Here is a 20,687-nt window from a genome sequence, read left to right as displayed (position 1 = left end):
AATAACTGTCAACAACTCTATGAACATATTGAATATAATTTGTTGTTGTGGGAATGTTTTTCCCATCTCGCCAGATACTGTAATGGAAACAATTCAGTCAAGTGCGCTAACCAATTGAATGTAACCCAAACCTTGACCCAGGAATATTCAAATCTGCTTCTTTTTGGCTGCAATTCTCAGTCACTGCCGATTACCATACAACTTATTTCTCACATACTGGTTAGAAATGACCGGGCCCAGACTTCCTCTCAGTCAAACGCCTCGATCAAAACCTCGGCTAGCAGAGACAAGAGCAGTGCTCAGTGATGGTGGCGGAGGTCCGTGGTTGTTGGGCATGTCGACAGCTTTGGTGGCTGCAACTTTACGTTTCATTGTGCTGCAGGCTGTCATTAGCTGTTCTGTTGGCTGCAGGAGAAATGTCATGTTTACTGCAATTCCCATACACACCCAAACCTAATGAGCACCACGCCACAGTCATTCCCTGCTCACAGCCTCCAAGGTGCATTTCTTTCTACATCAGACACCCTCCTGCTCCTCATTCCCCTAAATTACTCTCCCATCCTGAGGACCTCTCGTTCTTGTCAAACCACTTTCATCAAGCTCCTCCTAAATCCTCCAGCCGTCCTTCTCGGCTTTTGCTCTTTCAGTCCGAGTATTTCCCGCTATGTGACCTTACCACATGAGCTGCCTGCGGTCACTGACCTGCCATGGCCTCCAAGAGCAAGGTCAGAGCCGTCACTCTCCCATAGCATATGTATTTCCTCTGCACACCCAGACCATTGAGGGGCCCTCGGGACACAAAGGGAAGTCTGACTAGTACTGAACCAGATAATTTGTGATGGTTTAATTTTACCTCAGAGCGTAGCTGCTAGTATCACTAGCCGCAAGCATGATGCCTCTAATGCACTTTCAACACGGAAAACCACAAAAAGCTGGTGATGATAGAAAAACAGAATTCAAGTGCTTATAGCCCACACCAGATCGTAAAGACAACACCAGATTTGAGTGACTCTCCATTTCCCATATACTTTTTTGTCTTGCCACAAGCAGTAAATCAAAATATGACAGGAAAAGAACATTTAGCTCGAAACCAAGTCGCCCTTGCCTGTGAGTCTGCTGGCCTCAATCCCTTACGCCAACTCTTTAATTCTGCGGCCACTGCATGGTTACAAATATGTGTGCAACTGTGTGATCCTCATGACAAATGAGAGTTGATATGAGGTTTGATTACTTGACTAGACTTTTAAATTGATGCTCTGTGATCAGCGGAAACGGGTGAATGCGCGGCAAACCGGAGGCCCCTTTAAATCACAGCTTTGGGAGCGAAGGAGGGCATGAGGAAACACAAACACTCACTCTGTCAGTGGTATACAAAGACACACACACTCTCACGACAGAGAGGAAAAGTGAGAACCAGAGAGGCGGTAAAAGGACAAGAATGAAAGAGCTGGAGAGAAAGTCTAGAACAGCCTCAACGCCGGGCGATGGGCCAAAGCTGCCTCCAGAGGAGCCAGGACGCCTGAGGAGACCTCAGACTGAAATAACTTCAAACATCCCATAAAGTCCCATTAAAACCAATTCAAGTCAATTACTCTCTGACACACGCACATACAGACACACAAATAGACACATATTACCCTGACAAATACAGTGTCCAGGCTGAGCTGGCAGGCAAATGTAAACCCAAAGATTTTTTTTTAAAAAGCATGAGCATGACGAATAAAATTACATATTATAATACCATGGTAGAATATTAGTATCAGTATGACAAGAGCAATGTAACAATACATGATGATTCTCTTAATAACAATTCAAATAATATTGACTTTTTTTTTTTTTTTTTTTTTTGTGAACCTTAGATTGACCTCAATGGCTTCAATGTGTGCATGCATGTGGCCAGTACTTCTTCACTCAACTGTTTTCTCCAGTGGAAAACCATTGATCCCATCCAAAGAGACTACAGTTCATCCAATAAAAAGGGACTTTTGCTTATGGAAGGCTCATTTTATAACCAAAACTGTCACTGCAATCATCACCATTTACATTTGGCAGCAAAATTGTTTTTAGCAAGGATCATGGTAGGGAGAGGTTTCCACTATTACTGGTAATTAACATCATCTGTGCTCAAGATATACAGAAGTCAGTTGAACAGAACACCAGCTGGTCATCAGAAAATGGACCCTGCATTTCCAATTTCGTAATGTACCTGTGAGTAATTCTACGAGTGTATGAATTTCCAATGTGTCTGAATGCAGATGTGGAAACTCTTACGCAACAAATCCTCAGTCAAAGTAAGAAAGAAGAATTTGAGAAATCTCCTGTGCCTAGTTGTGGAATGTGTTCACGAGTTTCAGTCAGGAAGAGGAATGGAAAGAAGTCTGTGAGAAACAGACACAAGTGGAAGGCGAAGATTTGAAAATGTGCTGAGGGAATATTGGCATACAGACAAATTGTTTGGGTCCTTAGACCACAAATTCTATTTTCTGCAAATCTGTTCGGGTTAAATCACAGTAAAAGAAACGTGGGTTATGACAATACAAAATACAACCATGATTAATTTTCCACAGAAATAAACGCAGACACCCATTAACATGACACACAAGAGACTTGACACATCCAGACAAACTGGGTTTTCACCCCCGACGTCCTGCTGGTTTGCTTCATAGCACCCCGTGTTAACAGTGTAATTACAGACAAGGGCAACAATAATAGGGAGTGCAAGGAGTGGGGCCCAAACCACCGGCCACTTTCCTCCTATGCCATTTTCTACTGCTCTGATTGTTTCCAGTTTGTGCGACAGGAGGCCAAAGATATTAGACGAGTTACGGTCAGTCAATAAGTGCATACCGCCAAAGACCCCTCAAGTGGAAAGAAAATGGTGACTATAATCCCAGTTGTCTGTAGGGTAATTGCTTGCAGGCTGCACACGCCACTTCTCCTCCAGCCCAAGACCACAGTATCTGATAAAGGGGGTATCAAATGTTCTCTTAGAAAGAAACGACAGATGATTTCGACACATAAATGAAAATTATAATCAAAAGTAATCTAAAATTCTAACAGTTTTTCTTGATCACCCAAACAGTGAAAGTAATGTATGACATGAGGCAATGAGAACATATGCAAGTCCTTGGACACAGTTTATTTTAGATTCGCAAACCTTACAACCAAAGGCTGAATCATAAGGCTAAGAGTCAAAAACCTTTAAATTTACCGAATGAATTTCTCCATCCAACGAAAATCTAGCAGTGCCGCTGATAGAGTGACTTTATTGTCGTAACTGGTGGGATTTGTCTCAAAAGTCTTAAGTGCTTTACTTTTACTCGATGGGAGGTAAAAATGTTGTGTTGCCTTTTGAAATTAAGTCAGTGCTATCTGATGTCTGAATCAAATACAACATGGTAAAGTAAAATCAGCATTAATACAGATGAAACAAAAATTGAGGCCGCAAAGCTGTATACTATAAAGAAATGGCTGGAAAATTACTGTTCTCATCATGGATATGTCTCATAAGATAAAGCACATCTGTCCATATTAAAAACACATTTTGGCTTCTCTCTGTTATATACTTAATAACTAAATAGAAATGATGAAAACAGACTTTGTACTCAGTTAACCAGAATGTCATTCATCCTGATATTCAGCCATGTTGCCTTAGGTATGTCACTAATTTGAAAAACATCTGGATTGGAAACAAGCTTTGCTAATAACATAGGTTTGAAAGGCGAAAAAAAAAAAAAAAGGAAACAAGAAGCTTCCAGACCATCATCTGGAAGCCATCTGGTGTTAAGATGACAGGTTCAAGGCTCATCTTTTAAAATTAGGAAATGAAGCAGAAGATGAGTTCTTATTTTGAGAGCAATTTCTAGAGCTGTCTTTCATGGAAACGCACAGTTCATTGGAAGTGATGGAAGCCTGGCTAAGTGAGTACACATGCTAAGAAAGACAGGTAATGTCCTTTCATCACAGCCGCCCCACACCCAACATCAACAGTAGCCATTTAAGAAGAAAAATGCGAGGACGACGGGTCTCATTAATTACCTCAGATATGTGCATGTTTGAAATGCAGAAAAAGTTTACAGTTTGTCTGCTGCTTCCATTGCCAATTTTCCATACATGTGGGAGAACACCAGACAAAAGGATAGTGACTAAAGTTCAAGCGGTGGATGTCAAAGGAGACATTGAAAGCGGTAGGACTAGGAAAGGCTACAGCCTCAGGAAATAATCACGCTGTCACTTTTCCAACAGACTGAATTAAAAATGGAAATTCTTCACGTGGGATAATGAAAAGGCTGGTATCTGTTTACTTCTCATAACTTCTCCGGTGCATTAAAAGCATTCAAGACAAGACAACTAATTAAATTATGACTTTCAGAGTCTCAGTTTGATGTTTCTTATTAACATGTGGTGAAATCAGTCGAGGCCAAGATCTACTCAAAACAATAACTAGCAAGAATCCTGTTTTCATGATCAAGTTTTACACAAAATTGGAACGCTTTTTTATTAAATCAGTCAGTTGTGCACAAGGGAAAACTAAAATTAAAAAAAAAAATCTATCTGGTTTGGTAGATAAGTACAGAGCGGTTTAATAAACCTCAGCCTTCTTATCCCAACAAAGCAGGAGGGACAACTGCACGTGAGCATCTAGGCTGTCTCATGGTTCCTTCTGTACACTGCATTTACCTGCTGGCTTTGACAGAGGACACACATTAGATTAGAACCATTAAGGGGAAGTGGTGGGTGACTGGAGCCTTGGTAAAGAGCCTATCTTAACAGTGAGTCAACAGAGTCCAAAGCACTTAGAGCGTGCCAAGTTTGAATGCAGCATTTTGTTCAGCAGAAAATGGGCACACAAATGCCAGTAAATACCAATATATTATTTTAATATATTATTTATATATTATATTGAAAATATATGCGACACACACATGCAAACTACAGTGGTTGGACAAAATAATGGAAACACCTTCAAGCTTTTTTAGCTTGAAGGTGTTTACATTCAACAGTTCAGATAGTTACACATCTACAATGTGGTGACAATTAAACCTTGATTGAGTTTCTCGTCAAATACAAGAAAAGAAATTTCTGAAACTAGAAGCTACCTTCTAGTCTGCAAAGCAATTTCCGTGAGCGGAATTCCATAACCCCGGAAATTGTTCCCAAACATCTTTAAATATTTCTTGTAATCGATTTTGTCAGAAATGTAATTCTGGTCTGTCTTTGTGGCTCTGTTAGCATCGCTCAGATGACCTTAATTTGTTAAATATTATTACAACTGAACTGTGATATGCTGCACTTGAATTTGGTTCAATTAAGTGTGCCCATTTGGGACATACCTTTGGGAGATTTGGGTTTAAATTTAGGGAGGAAAAAGGGGGGCATGGGAATTTGTGTCGATTATGTTAGCTACAGACTGCATAGTTATAGTAATAAGAATATGAACACTATATTTCAGAAGGTTGCATGAGCTGTACCTTCCACTTGTAATATGAAGAATATACAATTTCACAAAAAATGGTGCATAAATATGCAGTCGAAATGACCATATTTCATGTTACACCATATTGGCTCAGTTGAATTTGAACGGCAAATAACTGTAAAACTAAAACTTCAAATTGCTCAGTTTCTTTCGGCGAGAATCATAAATGTGCCTTAGTATCGCAACTCGAGTCACCTCCTGACTTAAAAGTTGGCCTCAAACGGGTTCAGAAACCGACTGCAATACCGACAATTTTCAAAGGTAAACAAACAGGAACGTATCGTTAAGGCAGCCGAGAGAAGCAGCAGGGTGTAATACTTACCAGGAAAACATTAAGACCTTTGTTTACCCACATGCATAAGATGTACAGTTGAGTGGTATAAAAGTCCAGTCCACATAGTACCTAAAAAGGTCTAACCTAAAACACTTGGCGAAGGTTCCGAGAGGACATCAGGTTCGTTCTAGTTTAAAGGCTCATGCAGTCTAGGGAATGAGATATCAGGACAGATTTCATCAACATCATGAGTGACGGCACAACAGAATAATTCAATGCCAATTATAGTCAAGTCACTGTAGTCAATTCTCACTTTTGCCTCTCAAATGAATCTGCTTCAGTAAAAGAATGTGATGAAAAGGCTCTTGGTCCGAAGAAAATTCATTTAATTGTAACTGTAAGAGTGAGGGTCAGACAGGGCATCTGGCTCAAAATGAAACCCACTAACATGTAAGTCAGAATTACAGTGTTAATATCAACAGTTTTGAAACTTTGAGACTCAAGGAGAATTGCTACACTTGCCAAGCTAACCAAATTGGAAACTAAAGTATAAAAAATAAGTAAGGAAAAGTACGTAAAAATAAGCACTTTCCAAAATATAATTAAATAAAAGAAGCGCTTGCAGCATGCTATGGTGTGCAATATTGCCAAAAGGGAGTGTAACATGCTGAGCCTTGTGCAACAATTAACCAGAGTTACAAACACAACAAAATATGTTATCATTTGTTATTAAAGCAGCACTTTGGCACATTCAAGGAATGATTGGATGTATTCAAAGATTCCAAATTACAAAAATGCGTGTATAATGAAATACTGGAAACTGTGAAGACTGAACATGAAAACAATATATTAAAAGGTAGAGCCGACTTCATGCACACACAGAAATCTACTTTCTGTGTAACCAAGCTTGTTTTAACCCAGACGGAATCAGCTTTCAATAAAAATATAAATCCACTGAGCGCACAAACTGAATGGACATTTGCAAAAACGAAAGAAAACCTTTAGTGTGGGTCAGCGAGGTTGCACGAGATGATGGCAAAAAGAACCTGCATGTGGTGGTGCGGTCACTTTCTTCAGTATTCATGGTCAAATATTTGATGCAGTATTAAAGACCAGCACTGTGTGGTGGTAAAAACTGGCAACAAAAACCCTGATAATACAATAAATGAACAGATCAGACTCACTGCCAGCACTGACACATACAACAAGACTTTTATTGCCACATCAGGATAAATTCCACAAAACAGGAATTCAACACATTGTTGTTGGGTTTTTTTATGTTGACATTAGATACAGTTGTTAAGCCCCAGGTACAGCAGCTGTGGCATTTGGCCCACAAAGCTACGCAATTAAAGCGATCCAATTTCATGGAGCTTGTTTTAATACGGCAATGATTTAGACAAACATTGCCACATTTTCTTCATGATCCGTACGAAACTAATGATTGCTTGCTTGAAATTGCTTGGTGTTGGTTGCCAGAATTTAACTACCATCTTCGCCATTGGTTCCATTGACTCCCTATGAAATTACAACCCTTGTGCCACAAGTTCATCCTGCGTCTTAACTGCTGGTTATAAAATCCAGTTGGCAGCTGCGGGCGGCACGGCAGCCTCTAATATCCTACGTTGTTCTCTGGACGACAATGGAAACGAAACAATAAATATGCAAAATGTGTGCTTGGTGAAACAGCTGAAGTTGTCAGCAAGTAGTCATGTTGACGTAGGGAGATGGCATGTGACATTTTCGTGGCTCATTTTCAATTCAACATCCGAGCAGATGTTTGACGACCGCCTTCACTCAATGTTTTATTCCCGAAAAGCTTTCCAAGCCATCCATCAATGTCCAGATGATATCCTGTTTTTAAGCTCAACAGAGACTTACCTCCTATTACCAGCGCAGATGTTTTTAAGATATCACATTTCAAACTTTGTTTTGAAGCCACATTAAGAGCACTGCACAAGTACAGTTTCTGCTACAGTCTGCTACAACAAAAATAAACTATACACAAGATATTATGGCTTATCTTTCATCTTAACAGGGAACGGAAATCATAGATGAATGAACCACATGCACCCAGAAAACAAATAGAGTGAATTCCTGACAGTAGAGTGAACCAGGATATGAGATGCACCTACTAATTTAAAAATGGAAAATACATTTTGTTCACACGTAGCCTCACTGGTCTATAAGCCACTGGTGCAGCAGTGCTGTCTACACGGTGGTAAGGTCAGAGTTTTCCATGTTCCTGCTTAAAATTCATGAGAATAACTTCTGAACTAGTCTTGAAAACAAGGTCCAGCATCGGGGCTGATTCATGAAACAAACTCTGCAATGCTCTGAACTGAAATCATGCAGGCACATAAAGTCATTGTATGTTTTGACACACATGTTCCACCACCACAGGTGGTATCAGCTGCCTCTTGTCTTCGGCGCATTTGGAGTGCTTAAAGGTAAATAAAATGCCTGTCATTTCATGGCTTTGATGTGACCAGGCGAGCCAAAAGTAGCAACTTTTAGTACATAGATAATGTAGATTGTAAAATCAGCTATTTATGAATGACAGACAGAGGTTATTCAGTATAAATGTAGACCATTTTGACTCACAAAATGAAAATTATAATTAGTGTGATAACCCTGCACTGAAAAGACAAGCTGATTGTTCCACCCTGCAGTTTGGAAGATATTTACCACAGATTTTCAGTTTGGTATTATCGTTGTCATTTGTTGTCATTTTGGTATTATTTGCCATTTGCCTGTTTCCTTTGTTGCTTGGTTCCTTTGTTCCTTTGTTGCTACGTACACAAGATACTGGAAGTGTACGACATGAACTGCAGTAGCAGTTCCAGTCGCTGTGAGGTTTTGTAAAATTATTAAATTTCAGAATGGGGCGGAGATAAACGGATATGTGGATGAGTAGAGTGGTGAACGTAGAGAATGCCTGGGAAAGTGACCGGAGGTGTTCAGGGCCATATTAATAAATCAAATTAAAACTGAAAACTTGGCCCATTTTTCATACACGAATACTGTATAGAAAGATGCAATTCACATTTTTGAAACACACAGAATTGTTTAGGTGCACGTCAAAACCATTAAGTGCACAGTTGTGCTCATTATTCTGAGCACTGAAGTAGATTTAATACTGTCTATAAAAGAAAACCCGCAACTTATCCAGCCAACAAGTTCAACAAGGGATTCTGTCTCAGTAGTGCAAAGCTTGAAATGGCTTGCTGATATAATAGAAAACATGTGCTTCTCTTACCTTACAAACCGTTTCCACATCCCATGGTAAGATGGTGCGTAGATCGATGACCTCGCAGGAAACTCCAAGCTTTTCTTGAGCCATATTTGCCACCTCTCTCATCACATGGATCTGATAAAAAAGAAAGAATATTCTGTCAAGCCAAATGGTCTGTGATTGTGGTCCTACAACAACATTAACTTTGGCTAACAGATATGAACTTAAGACGATGGACAAGAGCAAGAGAATGTTCCTAATACATCTTGGATATGATACGCAAGCTACTTTCCAAGCATGAAAACAAAATATATTAAAAACCAATTGATGAATGCTCAATATCTGGTTGAACTGATCCATGCTTGATTCAACTTTTAAAGGAGTCAAGCAAATTATTTATCTTTTTTTTCAACTTGGATAATGCTTTTTCCTTTGTCTGATGAACCTTATTTTAAGTTCATTGTTTAATACATTTTTCAACGGGCAGGCAAAACAGTCTTATAGTTCCTCACTTGTCAATATAGGTTTACTACACTGAAGTTCATTTCTATTGATTTTCCTATGCCATGCAAAGATTTAATTTAACATGGATAGAAATGAAGGTAAAAGATATTGAAGTTACTTCGTATCAGTAATCTTGACAGTGCAAACGGAATCAGTCAAATACAAGTACCAAAAAAGGGGAAAAATGTTGGTTATAATCTTTGAAAACCAAATGGTTAAGATCATAAATTTACCGAGTGGGTCTGTGATTGTTATAAAATGATAAATCTGAATGGGGAAATAAGGAGATGATGAGAGTGTTGAAAATTCTGTTTTGTTTAGGCTTTTTTTTTCCCAAAGAAATGTAGCGGTGGAAAAGAGGAGTACGCAATTGTTGACTGAAGATGTGAAGTGTTTTGGAGAAAGAAAGCCGCACATGAGCGTTCCAAAAACTATCATGCATCTATTTGACGACTGAGAACAATGCCTTAGGTTGTTGTGGCACTGAAAGTATAATGGAGCAGATTTTTTGAAGGAACTTTTGGCGAGGAAATAGGGGAGAATACTGCATTTAGTCAACACCTAAAATCTTCGATTACTCATTGCATGATGTTCTTCGTGATTCGGCTGTAAACAGGTTGTGTATGTTTCATTTAAAAATAATAATAGTAAAATAAAAATGATTACTATTCATACAGATTCACCGTATTGTCCATTTCTTTTTACCACTCTAGTTTCTGACTCTAACAATGACCACGCTGAAGCCTTTCCCTTCAATGCCCCGACCCCCCTCATATGCTGCAGGTACATTACGACCTGGATAAGCCCAACAAGGAGGCTGGGGACAATCAAAGTGGATTCTGACTCCCGCTGGGTTACAGGAAAGCCAATACTGAGGAACAGAAAATAAAACCTCTCAGATGAAAAGATGGGCAACAATGGAAAAGTGTGCAGCACACGTGTACATGTTCAAAAAATGGATAGCCAAGAGCAGTCTTGATGTTGTGGAGATGTCTGGGCAGATACAGTCTGAGGCTGCCAGCTGAGAGGCCCCGCAGCAACGGAGGAGCCTTGTGACAGACTTAAAGTTAATCCCCTGCTTGCTTCTATGGCTTTAAATGTCATTTACTGCGGATGAGATCCAGGTCTATTTTTTCCATGGAAAAGATGACGCCAAACATACATGACAATTTTAAACTACTCAGCTTACCCACTAAGCATCACCTACCTGTGTTCCCCAGGCGACCAGCGTGACATCACTTCCTTCCTGTAAGACTTCAGCTTGCGAGAGAGGGATCATGTACGATTCTGTGGGAACCTGCTCCACTGCAACGACACACAAAAAGTAGATTTCATTAATCCCAACAGAGATTGTTGTCCATATCCATTTGGTCATAACTGGTTTACCTTATACTTCTGCTGTACCTGGTATCATGATGATTATTGCATACATAAATCATCCTGTGCAAGTTCTTCACTAAGGCATTTTCTATTTTCTCACAGAGCTGTCACAATTGTTTCCATTAGAGAAACAGTTAGAGGCTATGCTAACATGTCCCAGAAAAAGAGTGTTGTGGGCTTATGATCACAAGTAGTGATCAAATGTTATAATTTTTTTTCTTCAAGCAAAAACTGTGGCATCAAGTACATCTGTTTGCGTTTTATTAATAGCAAAAAGTAAAAAGGGCCATGAACAGGAGGTGAAGATCAAATTTATATCAAAAACAAACAACTGTCACCTTTCTTACTTGTTAGATTAATAAACGTCAGGACAGACCAAAGCCAAAGTGAATACAGAACAAACCAATAGTTTATTTCAATGAAGCCATTTTACTTTAAAATGACAACAGTTTCCTTTGTCTATGTGACTACTCGACATATGCTTCTGTATTCAGTTTAGCACGAAACTGATACCGTGGCCCCCCACCCATTGGCCTTGGTCTCTGTATGCTGTGGTCACAGCATGGTCTTGACCATATGCTAGTCTTACCTAATAACTATAAGTCTGCTGAGGAGTCCAGTCCATTATGTACAGCACAGTAGCATTTTTAGAAAGCAAAATTGAATTAAGTAAACTAAGTTATCCTTAAATAAGTGGTTTCATGATGCTGTGTGGCTATGACGAGACAAAGGTGTGGTTTGGTCCATTTGTGAACACCGTCTGCTGCAATTAGAAGCATGACTTCATCCATTGGACTCTCCAGCTCCAGGCACAAGACCCCAACTATTGCAATCATATTATATAAATCTCTCATCCGAGGTCACATGCGTTTGTTTTAAATGCAGTTTCATAGGCGCGAATAAAAAAATAAAATTCTCAGCTCAATGTATCAATGAATGGTCAGGTTAGTAAGAAATCAAATGATGAAGTATGATGCGTTCATCACAAGCAGCAATTGTGCTTTTTATATTACAATTAATGTTTAATGATTAGAATCGCAAAATGAAACTTACTAGCATTTAATACTTATTTCATTTGACCATTTTGTTCCCTATAAATAATCACTGTGATGTTGAAAGTTCTTAGCTAATCCTACAAAGTCAGATCAATGATGACTTACAGGGAGCGTGGTGTAATAAAACCAGCCAGTATATGAAAGAATGGAGTGTAACCATTGGTGAACTGGCTGCTAGCAGGGCAAAGGCTTCTAGCCATGGCTAGCAGCACTGAGATTTGTTCTTGTTTTGACTTGAGTTACAATAATTGACCCAAACAAGATCTTAAAATTACAATCTCAGGGATTGCAAAGTATGCAGCAAGTTTTTGCAGCTACTGGCAATAAAATTTTTGGCTATAATAAAGAGATTTTTGTTTCTAAAACAACACAGAGCTCAGAATTTGTTCACCCAGACAGACTAGAAGTTTAGAATTTGTCACCCAGTGGATAACATTTGTTGTCAGGCATATAATCTGTTATGAATATTGGTTTACAGTAGACATGGTTGAGCGGGACCAACATTTTTTTAATATCCACTTCATCTTACCTGCTGCTCTGTATAGGATCTTGGGTTCAAAGAAAATGCATGGATTCTTATCAGCGATGCAGGATAGAAGCAGACCCTTTGCCTGCATAGGACTACGTGGTATAACAACCTGAGGAGCACAGAATTTACGTTCATCACATGAAGCGGACAAATGCACAGTAAAGTGTCAAGCTGCTGAGTAATTGAAAAAGAATGTTTTAAGGTCACTTCTACTTCAGGTTCCCTCCGTTCTCAGTAAGTGTGCAATAGTTTGTGACTATTAACTCGCACTGGATTGAGAATATCGCCAAACTAGATAAACTCTATACCTTTATCAAAGAAACTATCCTCCTCCACACAAGACTTTGTAGTGGAAGTTTAATTTCATCCCACAATAAACACACAATAACTCTTTTATCGCAACTTCACCCGAGGGAATTGAAAAGGATCACAGAGAAGAACAGTTTTTAGCATTTCTGGCCCTTTTTTATTTTTCCCAAATTTTCATAAATGATTGTCAGTGTCGATTAAGCAATGTTACGTGAGCATTGATCTGGGCGTTGGTGAATTTCCACTTAATCATCTTGGAACTCAAGAGTCAGCTATTCTAGAAAGACAATGCATGCCAATAGCATTCATTTCCAGGAGCTTCTTTCTCATTCTGTCTTTATAGAACTGTTCCTGGTGTGATCATTGATGTTGATGTTTCAAGCCTGCCATGCTGCCCTGAGAACCTCGATATTATCCTCACTTCCTGCTGGAATTTCACAAAGATTATAATAAATGTATCTTTTGAGGAAAAAAAAACATTTTTGATGGGTAAAAGGGTAAAACTTGCTACTGAAAATAATATGTATGTTGCCATAAATTTGAAATCCATATTAGTATATGCAGCATATTAAGCAGTAGAGAATGATAAAGAAAGTACTTCATGGCTTCATGGTGGCTTCATGGTGGCTTCATGATTAGCAGAGCTACATTCTACTCTAGTGCTGTAACTACATATTTCACAACAAACACCCTAATTTTTGATTATTAGTGCACTAGTATAATAGTTTGTGAGTTTGTAGAGCACTCCCTCACACAGTCTAAAATAAATATCGGTTGATTGGGTACTGAAAACTGTGCGTAGGTGTGAGTGTGTGAATGGTTGTCTCCGTGACCAGCAGTTCACAAGTTCAGGGACCCCCATGCTACCTATTATGATGTGGCAATGGATATAAGAAAAAACTAAGTATTTCTCAGTATTAAAATAAAAAAACATGATACAAAACATGTAGCAAGTTGAATAGCTGCCATTGGCTTACTAACTGTCGACCAAAGGCAAGTTTGAGGATGGTTGTGTCCTAACTGTTGACAGCCTTTGCACTGCATGGACAACGAAAAGGGGAAACTGACAGTCAATTTTCAGATACAAATATCGTCATTGTTTATATATAGATAGGAGAACTGTACATTGTTCAGTTCAACTATATAATCCAGTGAAATTGTTGAGTATAATGCGGTGGATTGATGGGACCGGACTATCCTTCAGGATTTAACCTGGTGGATTCAGTTCGAGAAAAAAGATTGACTTCCATAAACTTTATGTGTCGTGCGTGACGATGTGTAAATAAATCATTGTTTATGGAGCGATTACTAGTACTAACTTATAACCTGGACATGTAATCAACAGGAAAATAATTAAAGTACTGTAATGACTGTTCTTGGATCATTACATATAAAGTGTATTTCAAGCAGAAATCAAGAAACAGTGGAACTGATGCCTCCATGTTGTGTCCTGACCCTCAAATGGAGCTTCTAACAATACACACAGTGATTAACATTTATCAGCTTGACCTTTCGTTACGACAACATGTTTGTTGCTGGACTTGCAGAGGACGTGCTGTAGCTGTAAAAGCTATAGCCACTTCCAGTGTGAGCCAAATGAGAAGCGTTCATCATCATGATTACATGTATGCTCACAGGGACGGATGGGGAGGGCTGCTACACCTGGCATCTTTGCCGGGATTTGTTTACTTTGAGCACATGGTGTTCCATCCACAGTCATTGTGAAGAGTTCTACATGTTTGTGGAAACAGAGTTAAGTAACCTGCAATCTATCATGAATTAAACACAGCAGCCTTGAGAATAATTATCACCACGGAGTTAACCTAGATTAAGAAAACTATGTTAAATTAAGCAATTTATTTTACAATTGTTAAATGAAAGAAGGCTGGAAGTGACAGCATCCCTTTTGAATCATTATTGAGCATTAGTTTGGACAGGAAATGCTGGTGAGTGAAGATGATTTCAAATGCTTTCAGGTCTTAGGTTGGAAATTCATATTGAACTCAACTTATTGCTTGTCAGAAACCTCAGCTTTGTCCTCACGAATAACTAACCTTAAGGCCCGGACAGTGGGCGAAGAAGGCCTCAGGGCTTTGAGAGTGGTAAAGTGATCCGTGGCCTACACACCCCCACGGAGCACGAATGGTCAGGTTTCCGCAGTCGAACAAGTTGCCAGAACGGTAGCGGTATTTGGCGGCTTCATTGACAATCTGTGAAAAAACACAAGAACAGGGATAAGCTCAAGTGCAAATAAGGGAGTCTATGAATGTCAAGTTGCAGAAGGTTATACCTGTGGCCAACCAAAATCTATCATCAAAGAACACCTGAAAACCTAATGTTGTGCTCTTTGTCATTGTCCAACAAGGTGAAATGCAGTCCCTAACTACACTTGTCATTTGCAGTCAACCTTCAACTCACCCTCCAATTTCAAATGCAATGTTTAAAACAAAAGCTGAGAGTAAGGCCACTCGAGCACATTTCCTTTGCTGATCTGATGAGAAGTCACTCCTGTTTCTTATTATTCAAGCTCCCTTGACATAGCAAAAGCAACCATTTATCTCACAGAGGACACGAATAAACTGAAAGACAGCAGTGACAACATTTATGCACTGAGCGGCTTCCACTCTATGTGTACTATCAATCTTCAACGGCGTGCGAATATTTGTCGAGAAAAAAATGTTTTTATTATTTTTAAGCAAATTCAGGGATTCAATGATTCATGATGTAATCATTAAGGTTGTAATTCAGAAGAGAAATAATAGAATCTTTAAGTGTTTTTGTACCATTATTGGTCCCATAGCAGTCTTCAAAATCAAATTCAGGTCAGGTCAATCACGTCCTTCCTTCATTGTTGCTGTTAGATTTCTCAATGGAAACGGCTCAAAATAAATCTATTGTGAGCGAGACCAACTGCAAATTGAGTCTTTGTCATATTTTCATATTCTAATACTTATGCTACTCCTACTTGCAATCTATTTCCCTTTTTTGCTGGGTAGAATTTTGCAATATCCTCCCATGTTACAAAGAAAGGACTATTTTATCTAGGGATTCAAATTGCATGACTAACTAGATGATAGGATTGTAGTTTCTCATCTCCCTACTGCCAGTCGAATTTGAACACACATTATAAATAACATGATAAAGTTAATTTGTGCATACAACCCCATCTGAAAAAAATGTTCCCTATCAAAAAACCTTGAACCATTATTTGCTATAATACACACTGAAATTCACATCATACAACATGTTGCTGACAAGCAATAAGAGAAGAGGCATCAAAACTAATCGCTAAAGGGGCCAAAAATTGCACATCGCAGGCTGAACCAATTTATATTTATGAGTGAGTACATATGATTCTGCAAATGGAATTTTTTGACAGGAAAATGTGATAGCAGCAGCTCTTAATTATTGAAGTATAGAACAAGCCGTCTCAAAAGCTTCTGACGTCCTTTACTTCTGACTCACAACACATGCGAAAAGGACCTGTGCTTAAGAATTTTCCTGATTTATTCTTGAATCACGATATATTCACCATTGTGCACCAATAACTCATTTACATAACACAAAAGGGAAAACTTTTCAATGATGGTGCTGGACTGTTAAAGCACATTAATCAACACAAATTTCAAACAAGCACATAGTGGCTCTAACCTGGTCAAAAGCTGGATAGATGTAGTCGGCAAACTGGATCTCAGCGATGGCAGTGGAACCGGCAACGGCCACTCCGATTCCAAATCCCACAATTCCCTGCTCACAGAGGGGAGTGTTGAAGACTCGATCCTTGCCTGGGAAACGATTAGGACAATAAATTAAAGTTTGGCCATTGATTGCGGTGTCAAAGAGAGAAGGCGAAGCACATGGGAAAAGCAGAGTATAGTGTATGTCTTGTTTTTGAGCTTCATTTGAATGTTATAAAAAGAGCATATTAAAAATCACTAATAGATCATAATGTATATTTTTAAGTGATAACTTCTGACCTAATGAAGAACATTATACTGAAAGATCCAAGAAAAAAAAGCAACAATTCCAAGATTTTTTACAAAGCCGACGCCAAGAACAAACTCTAAAAAAATAAACTGGCTTTCCATCTGCTACCCTGTAATCTGGAAAGGAGCCTCAAGAGCGCCGGAGCTAAATTTGGGTTGCAAATGTTATTTTTTGTTCAAAGCATTGTGTATTTGCCAATGCCATCAATTCCTATGTTGCTGGGAAGTGTGCGTCTCACCAGTGAAGCTCTGCCCTAATGTCCCCTGCGCTGGGTTTACAAAGTTCATTTAGCAACTACGACAACACAAACAGCTGAAGAATCAAACCAGAATCCCTGTGATGATCAGACAAGTTCATGTGGAAACAGTCGTCAAAAAATGAAAAGACTAAGACTACTTTTATTTGAACATAATATAAGTTAATTTTCAGTGTTGCAGGATTTCATTAAAGACTATAAATACAAATTAGCTACCAACTGGGAAGCATCTTTCGTCAGTCCTCTCAGATATTTAAAAGCTTTCATTAAAAAGAAAAAAAAAGCTCAAGATAGCAGGGTGCGCACACACTGTTTGTGAGCCATTAGTTATTTCCTGGCAAACAACACTGAAGTAGTTACTGGTCCCTGCGGTGGGAGAGTCAGATCACAGAGGTGAATGCATCAGCTTCGTGAAAAGCCATTCATATAGTGTTCGCCCTGCATTAACCTCTTCTGTATAACAGCAGCAGGTGGCAGAGGTGTGCGCCACCTCTTTCTGTAGTCAGACGGATAAAAACAGATTTGCGCTCGTCACTGTACACAAGGATGAGATGGAAAATAATGATCCCTCTCGAAAAGGTCAACACCTCTGACGTCAATGAAAACAAAAGGCAGTGCCGGCAACAGAGGACTGGACTCATCTCCTATTAAAGATGCGAGAACAACAGTAAAGTGCTGATTACATTGTAAAGACAAAAACACTGTTGTTTCGATTTAGGCTTTAAAATGATGATGTTGAATCTGGGCTTCCATTGCTTCCAGCACAGAGGCAAATCAAGGATTTTTAATCATTTGATCTCATCAAGACACAATGGCTAGTGTGTGTGAAGGGGCAAAACAGCATCTGCTACCTGTGACTGCAAACGCACCATGGAAAAGTAAAGAAAAATTAGGCAACAACGAAGGAGTAATAGAAATATGAATGTTGAAGTATGGATGTCTCAGTAATACCCTTCAAAAATGATGCTATTTGTATCATGGTTTGTGCAATAAGGGGTTGCATGCAAAGTTTATGGATGACACATAACGCCACTAAAATGTTTGAGGTGCAATTAAATCACACATACACATACACACGTTCGTACAGGTATTTCTTTTTCTGTGTGCATGTATTGAATGACCCTGCTGTAGTATGGCAGACAGATCAGGAAATAGAGCAGCAATAGCAGCAGCAGTGACACAGGCTTTAAGTAATACCAGATTATTCTTTCAACAAGGCTCAAGTTAATTGCAGTTAGTATCAATGTGAACTCAGTTACCAGCGGAGTAAGTTTCATGTGGAGTACTTGTGTAGTGGCAAAGCCGGTATCGTGGCAGATGTTTTAAAGTGCTTCAACCGTCTTTATAAATCATCCACAATCCATGTCTCAGTTCTCATAGGAAACCACTCTGCACACACACACACAACCGGGGCTCTTGTAAATCAGCCCCAATGTGTCATGTCAGTAGGTATTTCAACTTAATTTTCAAGTTTTCTTTGGACCACTGTGACAGGTCCTGAGTTTGGCAGGCCAAAAACCCCCAAATGAGCAGTGATTGGTACCTATCTGCAACAGATGGCTCATGGTAATAAACCGGGTACATGCATCCGTGTCTTCAAAGTTTGCCAATTTGTGGTTCAAAGTCTTGAACAAGGACATTGTAGTTAACCACTTAAGGCAACGATGAAATTTAAAATTACCAGCACAAGGTTGCATTAAGCAGGAATCCATGTGATACATCAGGAACACTCATGGAAATCAGAAGGAAATTGTAAACCCCCATCAAATAAGAGACCACTTTCACTTCCCGGAGCAAACAGTACCAACTGCTAACAGCTGGTATCTCAAGAGTCGATCAGCAGCAGAACTTCAGCACCGCCGTGAGCTGTGTGAAGGCCCCTCTAGCGTCAAACGCTCCTCCATAAAAACTATGGCCAAAGGATTTAAAGACCACAGACTGGGTTCGCTGACATCTGCGGTCATGAAAGCTTTTGAGAGACCGATTCTGACACATCTGAAGGACATCACAGACCCCCTGCAGTTTGTGTTGGGGCTAAGTGCAAACAGAACAGTCGACAATGCAGTCAACGTTGATTATATCTTGCATCATCTAGACTGCTCCAAAGCAAGACCATCATCCCCTAGAAACTTCACACATGGGCTCATGAAATAATAATATAATAATATGAAATTTGAATGCATGGAAAAAAAACACATGCTGTAGCGACACCCACGTTTTGATTCCAAATCTCAAAAGCACATATAATGGTGGGTGAGATCTATATGTGTGAATATTGTGCGACTCCCAAAACATTTACAAATTATTGGCTCTCAAAATCCAACACCAAAACAGTGCCTCAACAAGTCACATGCACACACTCCCCTGCTGACAGACTCAAATATCATAAGGTCCATTATCTTTGCAGTGCAACCATAGACTGCAGGAAAGATCATTTGGCCACATCATGGCAGACCTTCCCTCTGATCGGTGTATTCAGAGAGCTGTGTGCCAAAACCAACACATTGCTACATAGATTCTTCCTTCTCCCTGCTCATAACTGCCGTGAGCAATAAACAAACAGCAGGATGTCTGCATGTTTCATTTGGATTTTAATGCTTAAGCTTTGGTTTTCAACACCGCTTCACATTCTTTCCAATTGGTTAGGTTCCCCTCCATAAATGAAAAACATGTCAACCGATTGACTTAAATTCCCAAAAATACTCACATATAAATGACACCCACCAAGATCAAAGACAACAAGTTGGAAATGAACACTGAACTTAGTCCACAAAGAATTAGAAAACAGAAGAAATAATGTCAAAGGAGATGATCTCTCTTCAGGTTAGCCAACTTAAGTTGAAAAACAATTTACAAGCTTCAAGACTCAGAGTATTATCCAGATGTGTGTAAATTTGCTCATTTCGGCCTTTGTGTGCCCATCTGCACCAGCATTACTCTTTCCAAGTCTGAGGCACAGAAAAAAAATGTGTACTGTGTGACATGCAACATGTTGAGCAATTAAATGTCAGCGTCTGCAGTTAAACTAAATTACCGTGGCCACATTAAAACCAAAAATCAGACACCTTAAAAAAAAGAAAGAAAAAGAAAAAAAAGGAGCTTGATAATTATGCAGATGACTCACTCTTATTGGCCACAATAGCACTTTAGTCACAAGACATTAAGGACACCAGGGCAAAAGAAGCATTGTGGAGCGGAGCAAATTACCAGTGATTTAGTTCTTTTCATTTGTCCAGGAAAGCTCAGTGAGTCCGCAGCGCCCAGTTCTTTGGGTGACATTGAACATAAATTAGAGTAGCTGGAACCTTTGTAACCAAGTTCCATTGATCCATCATGCATTATCCATTTCTTGCTACAGTAGTCATGGCAAAATGAGGAGACCACATATTGCATAAGAAACTGGATAATATAAAATAAAGCCAAGGGCATTAAAACAAAAAAAACTGTCCGTTACAAGTATCATCCAGCGAACACAGATGCTGGTCCTGTGGATGAACTGTGCAGCAGCCAAGCGCGCGAAGAAGTTATGAGATGGTACACTGCTGCCATCTAGTGAGTAAAATATCTTACCGTATTTGTCTCTGAGGCCCACAGTGCATCTGAACACTCCCCCGAAGGCCACGTCTTCTCCAAAGATCACTGCAAATCGACACATCATTAGTCAACCTCGAATACGCAATAG

General features: G+C 39.4%; 1 protein-coding gene across 2 annotated transcripts in view; it reads right to left on the bottom strand.

The window, feature by feature from the left end:
- The window catches only part of bckdhb (branched chain keto acid dehydrogenase E1 subunit beta), a 34,905-nt gene that overhangs the window by 11,733 nt on the left and 2,485 nt on the right, over window positions 1-20,687 (bottom strand). For both annotated transcript variants that reach the window (XM_053881253.1, XM_053881252.1), the window contains exons 3-8: window positions 20,576-20,644; window positions 16,414-16,547; window positions 14,817-14,972; window positions 12,454-12,562; window positions 10,697-10,794; window positions 9,010-9,120 (exon numbers count right to left, since the gene is read on the bottom strand). In XM_053881253.1, coding sequence (XP_053737228.1) covers window positions 9,010-9,120; window positions 10,697-10,794; window positions 12,454-12,562; window positions 14,817-14,972; window positions 16,414-16,547; window positions 20,576-20,644 — 677 coding nt within the window. The remainder of the gene's footprint in view (window positions 1-9,009; window positions 9,121-10,696; window positions 10,795-12,453; window positions 12,563-14,816; window positions 14,973-16,413; window positions 16,548-20,575; window positions 20,645-20,687) is intronic.

Source organism: Synchiropus splendidus, chromosome 12 (assembly GCF_027744825.2).
Source record: "Synchiropus splendidus isolate RoL2022-P1 chromosome 12, RoL_Sspl_1.0, whole genome shotgun sequence".
NCBI classification, from domain to species: Eukaryota; Metazoa; Chordata; class Actinopteri; order Syngnathiformes; family Callionymidae; genus Synchiropus; species Synchiropus splendidus.
Note: the sequence above shows the minus strand (reverse complement) of the source record. Positions and strands in the feature narration are given on the sequence as shown.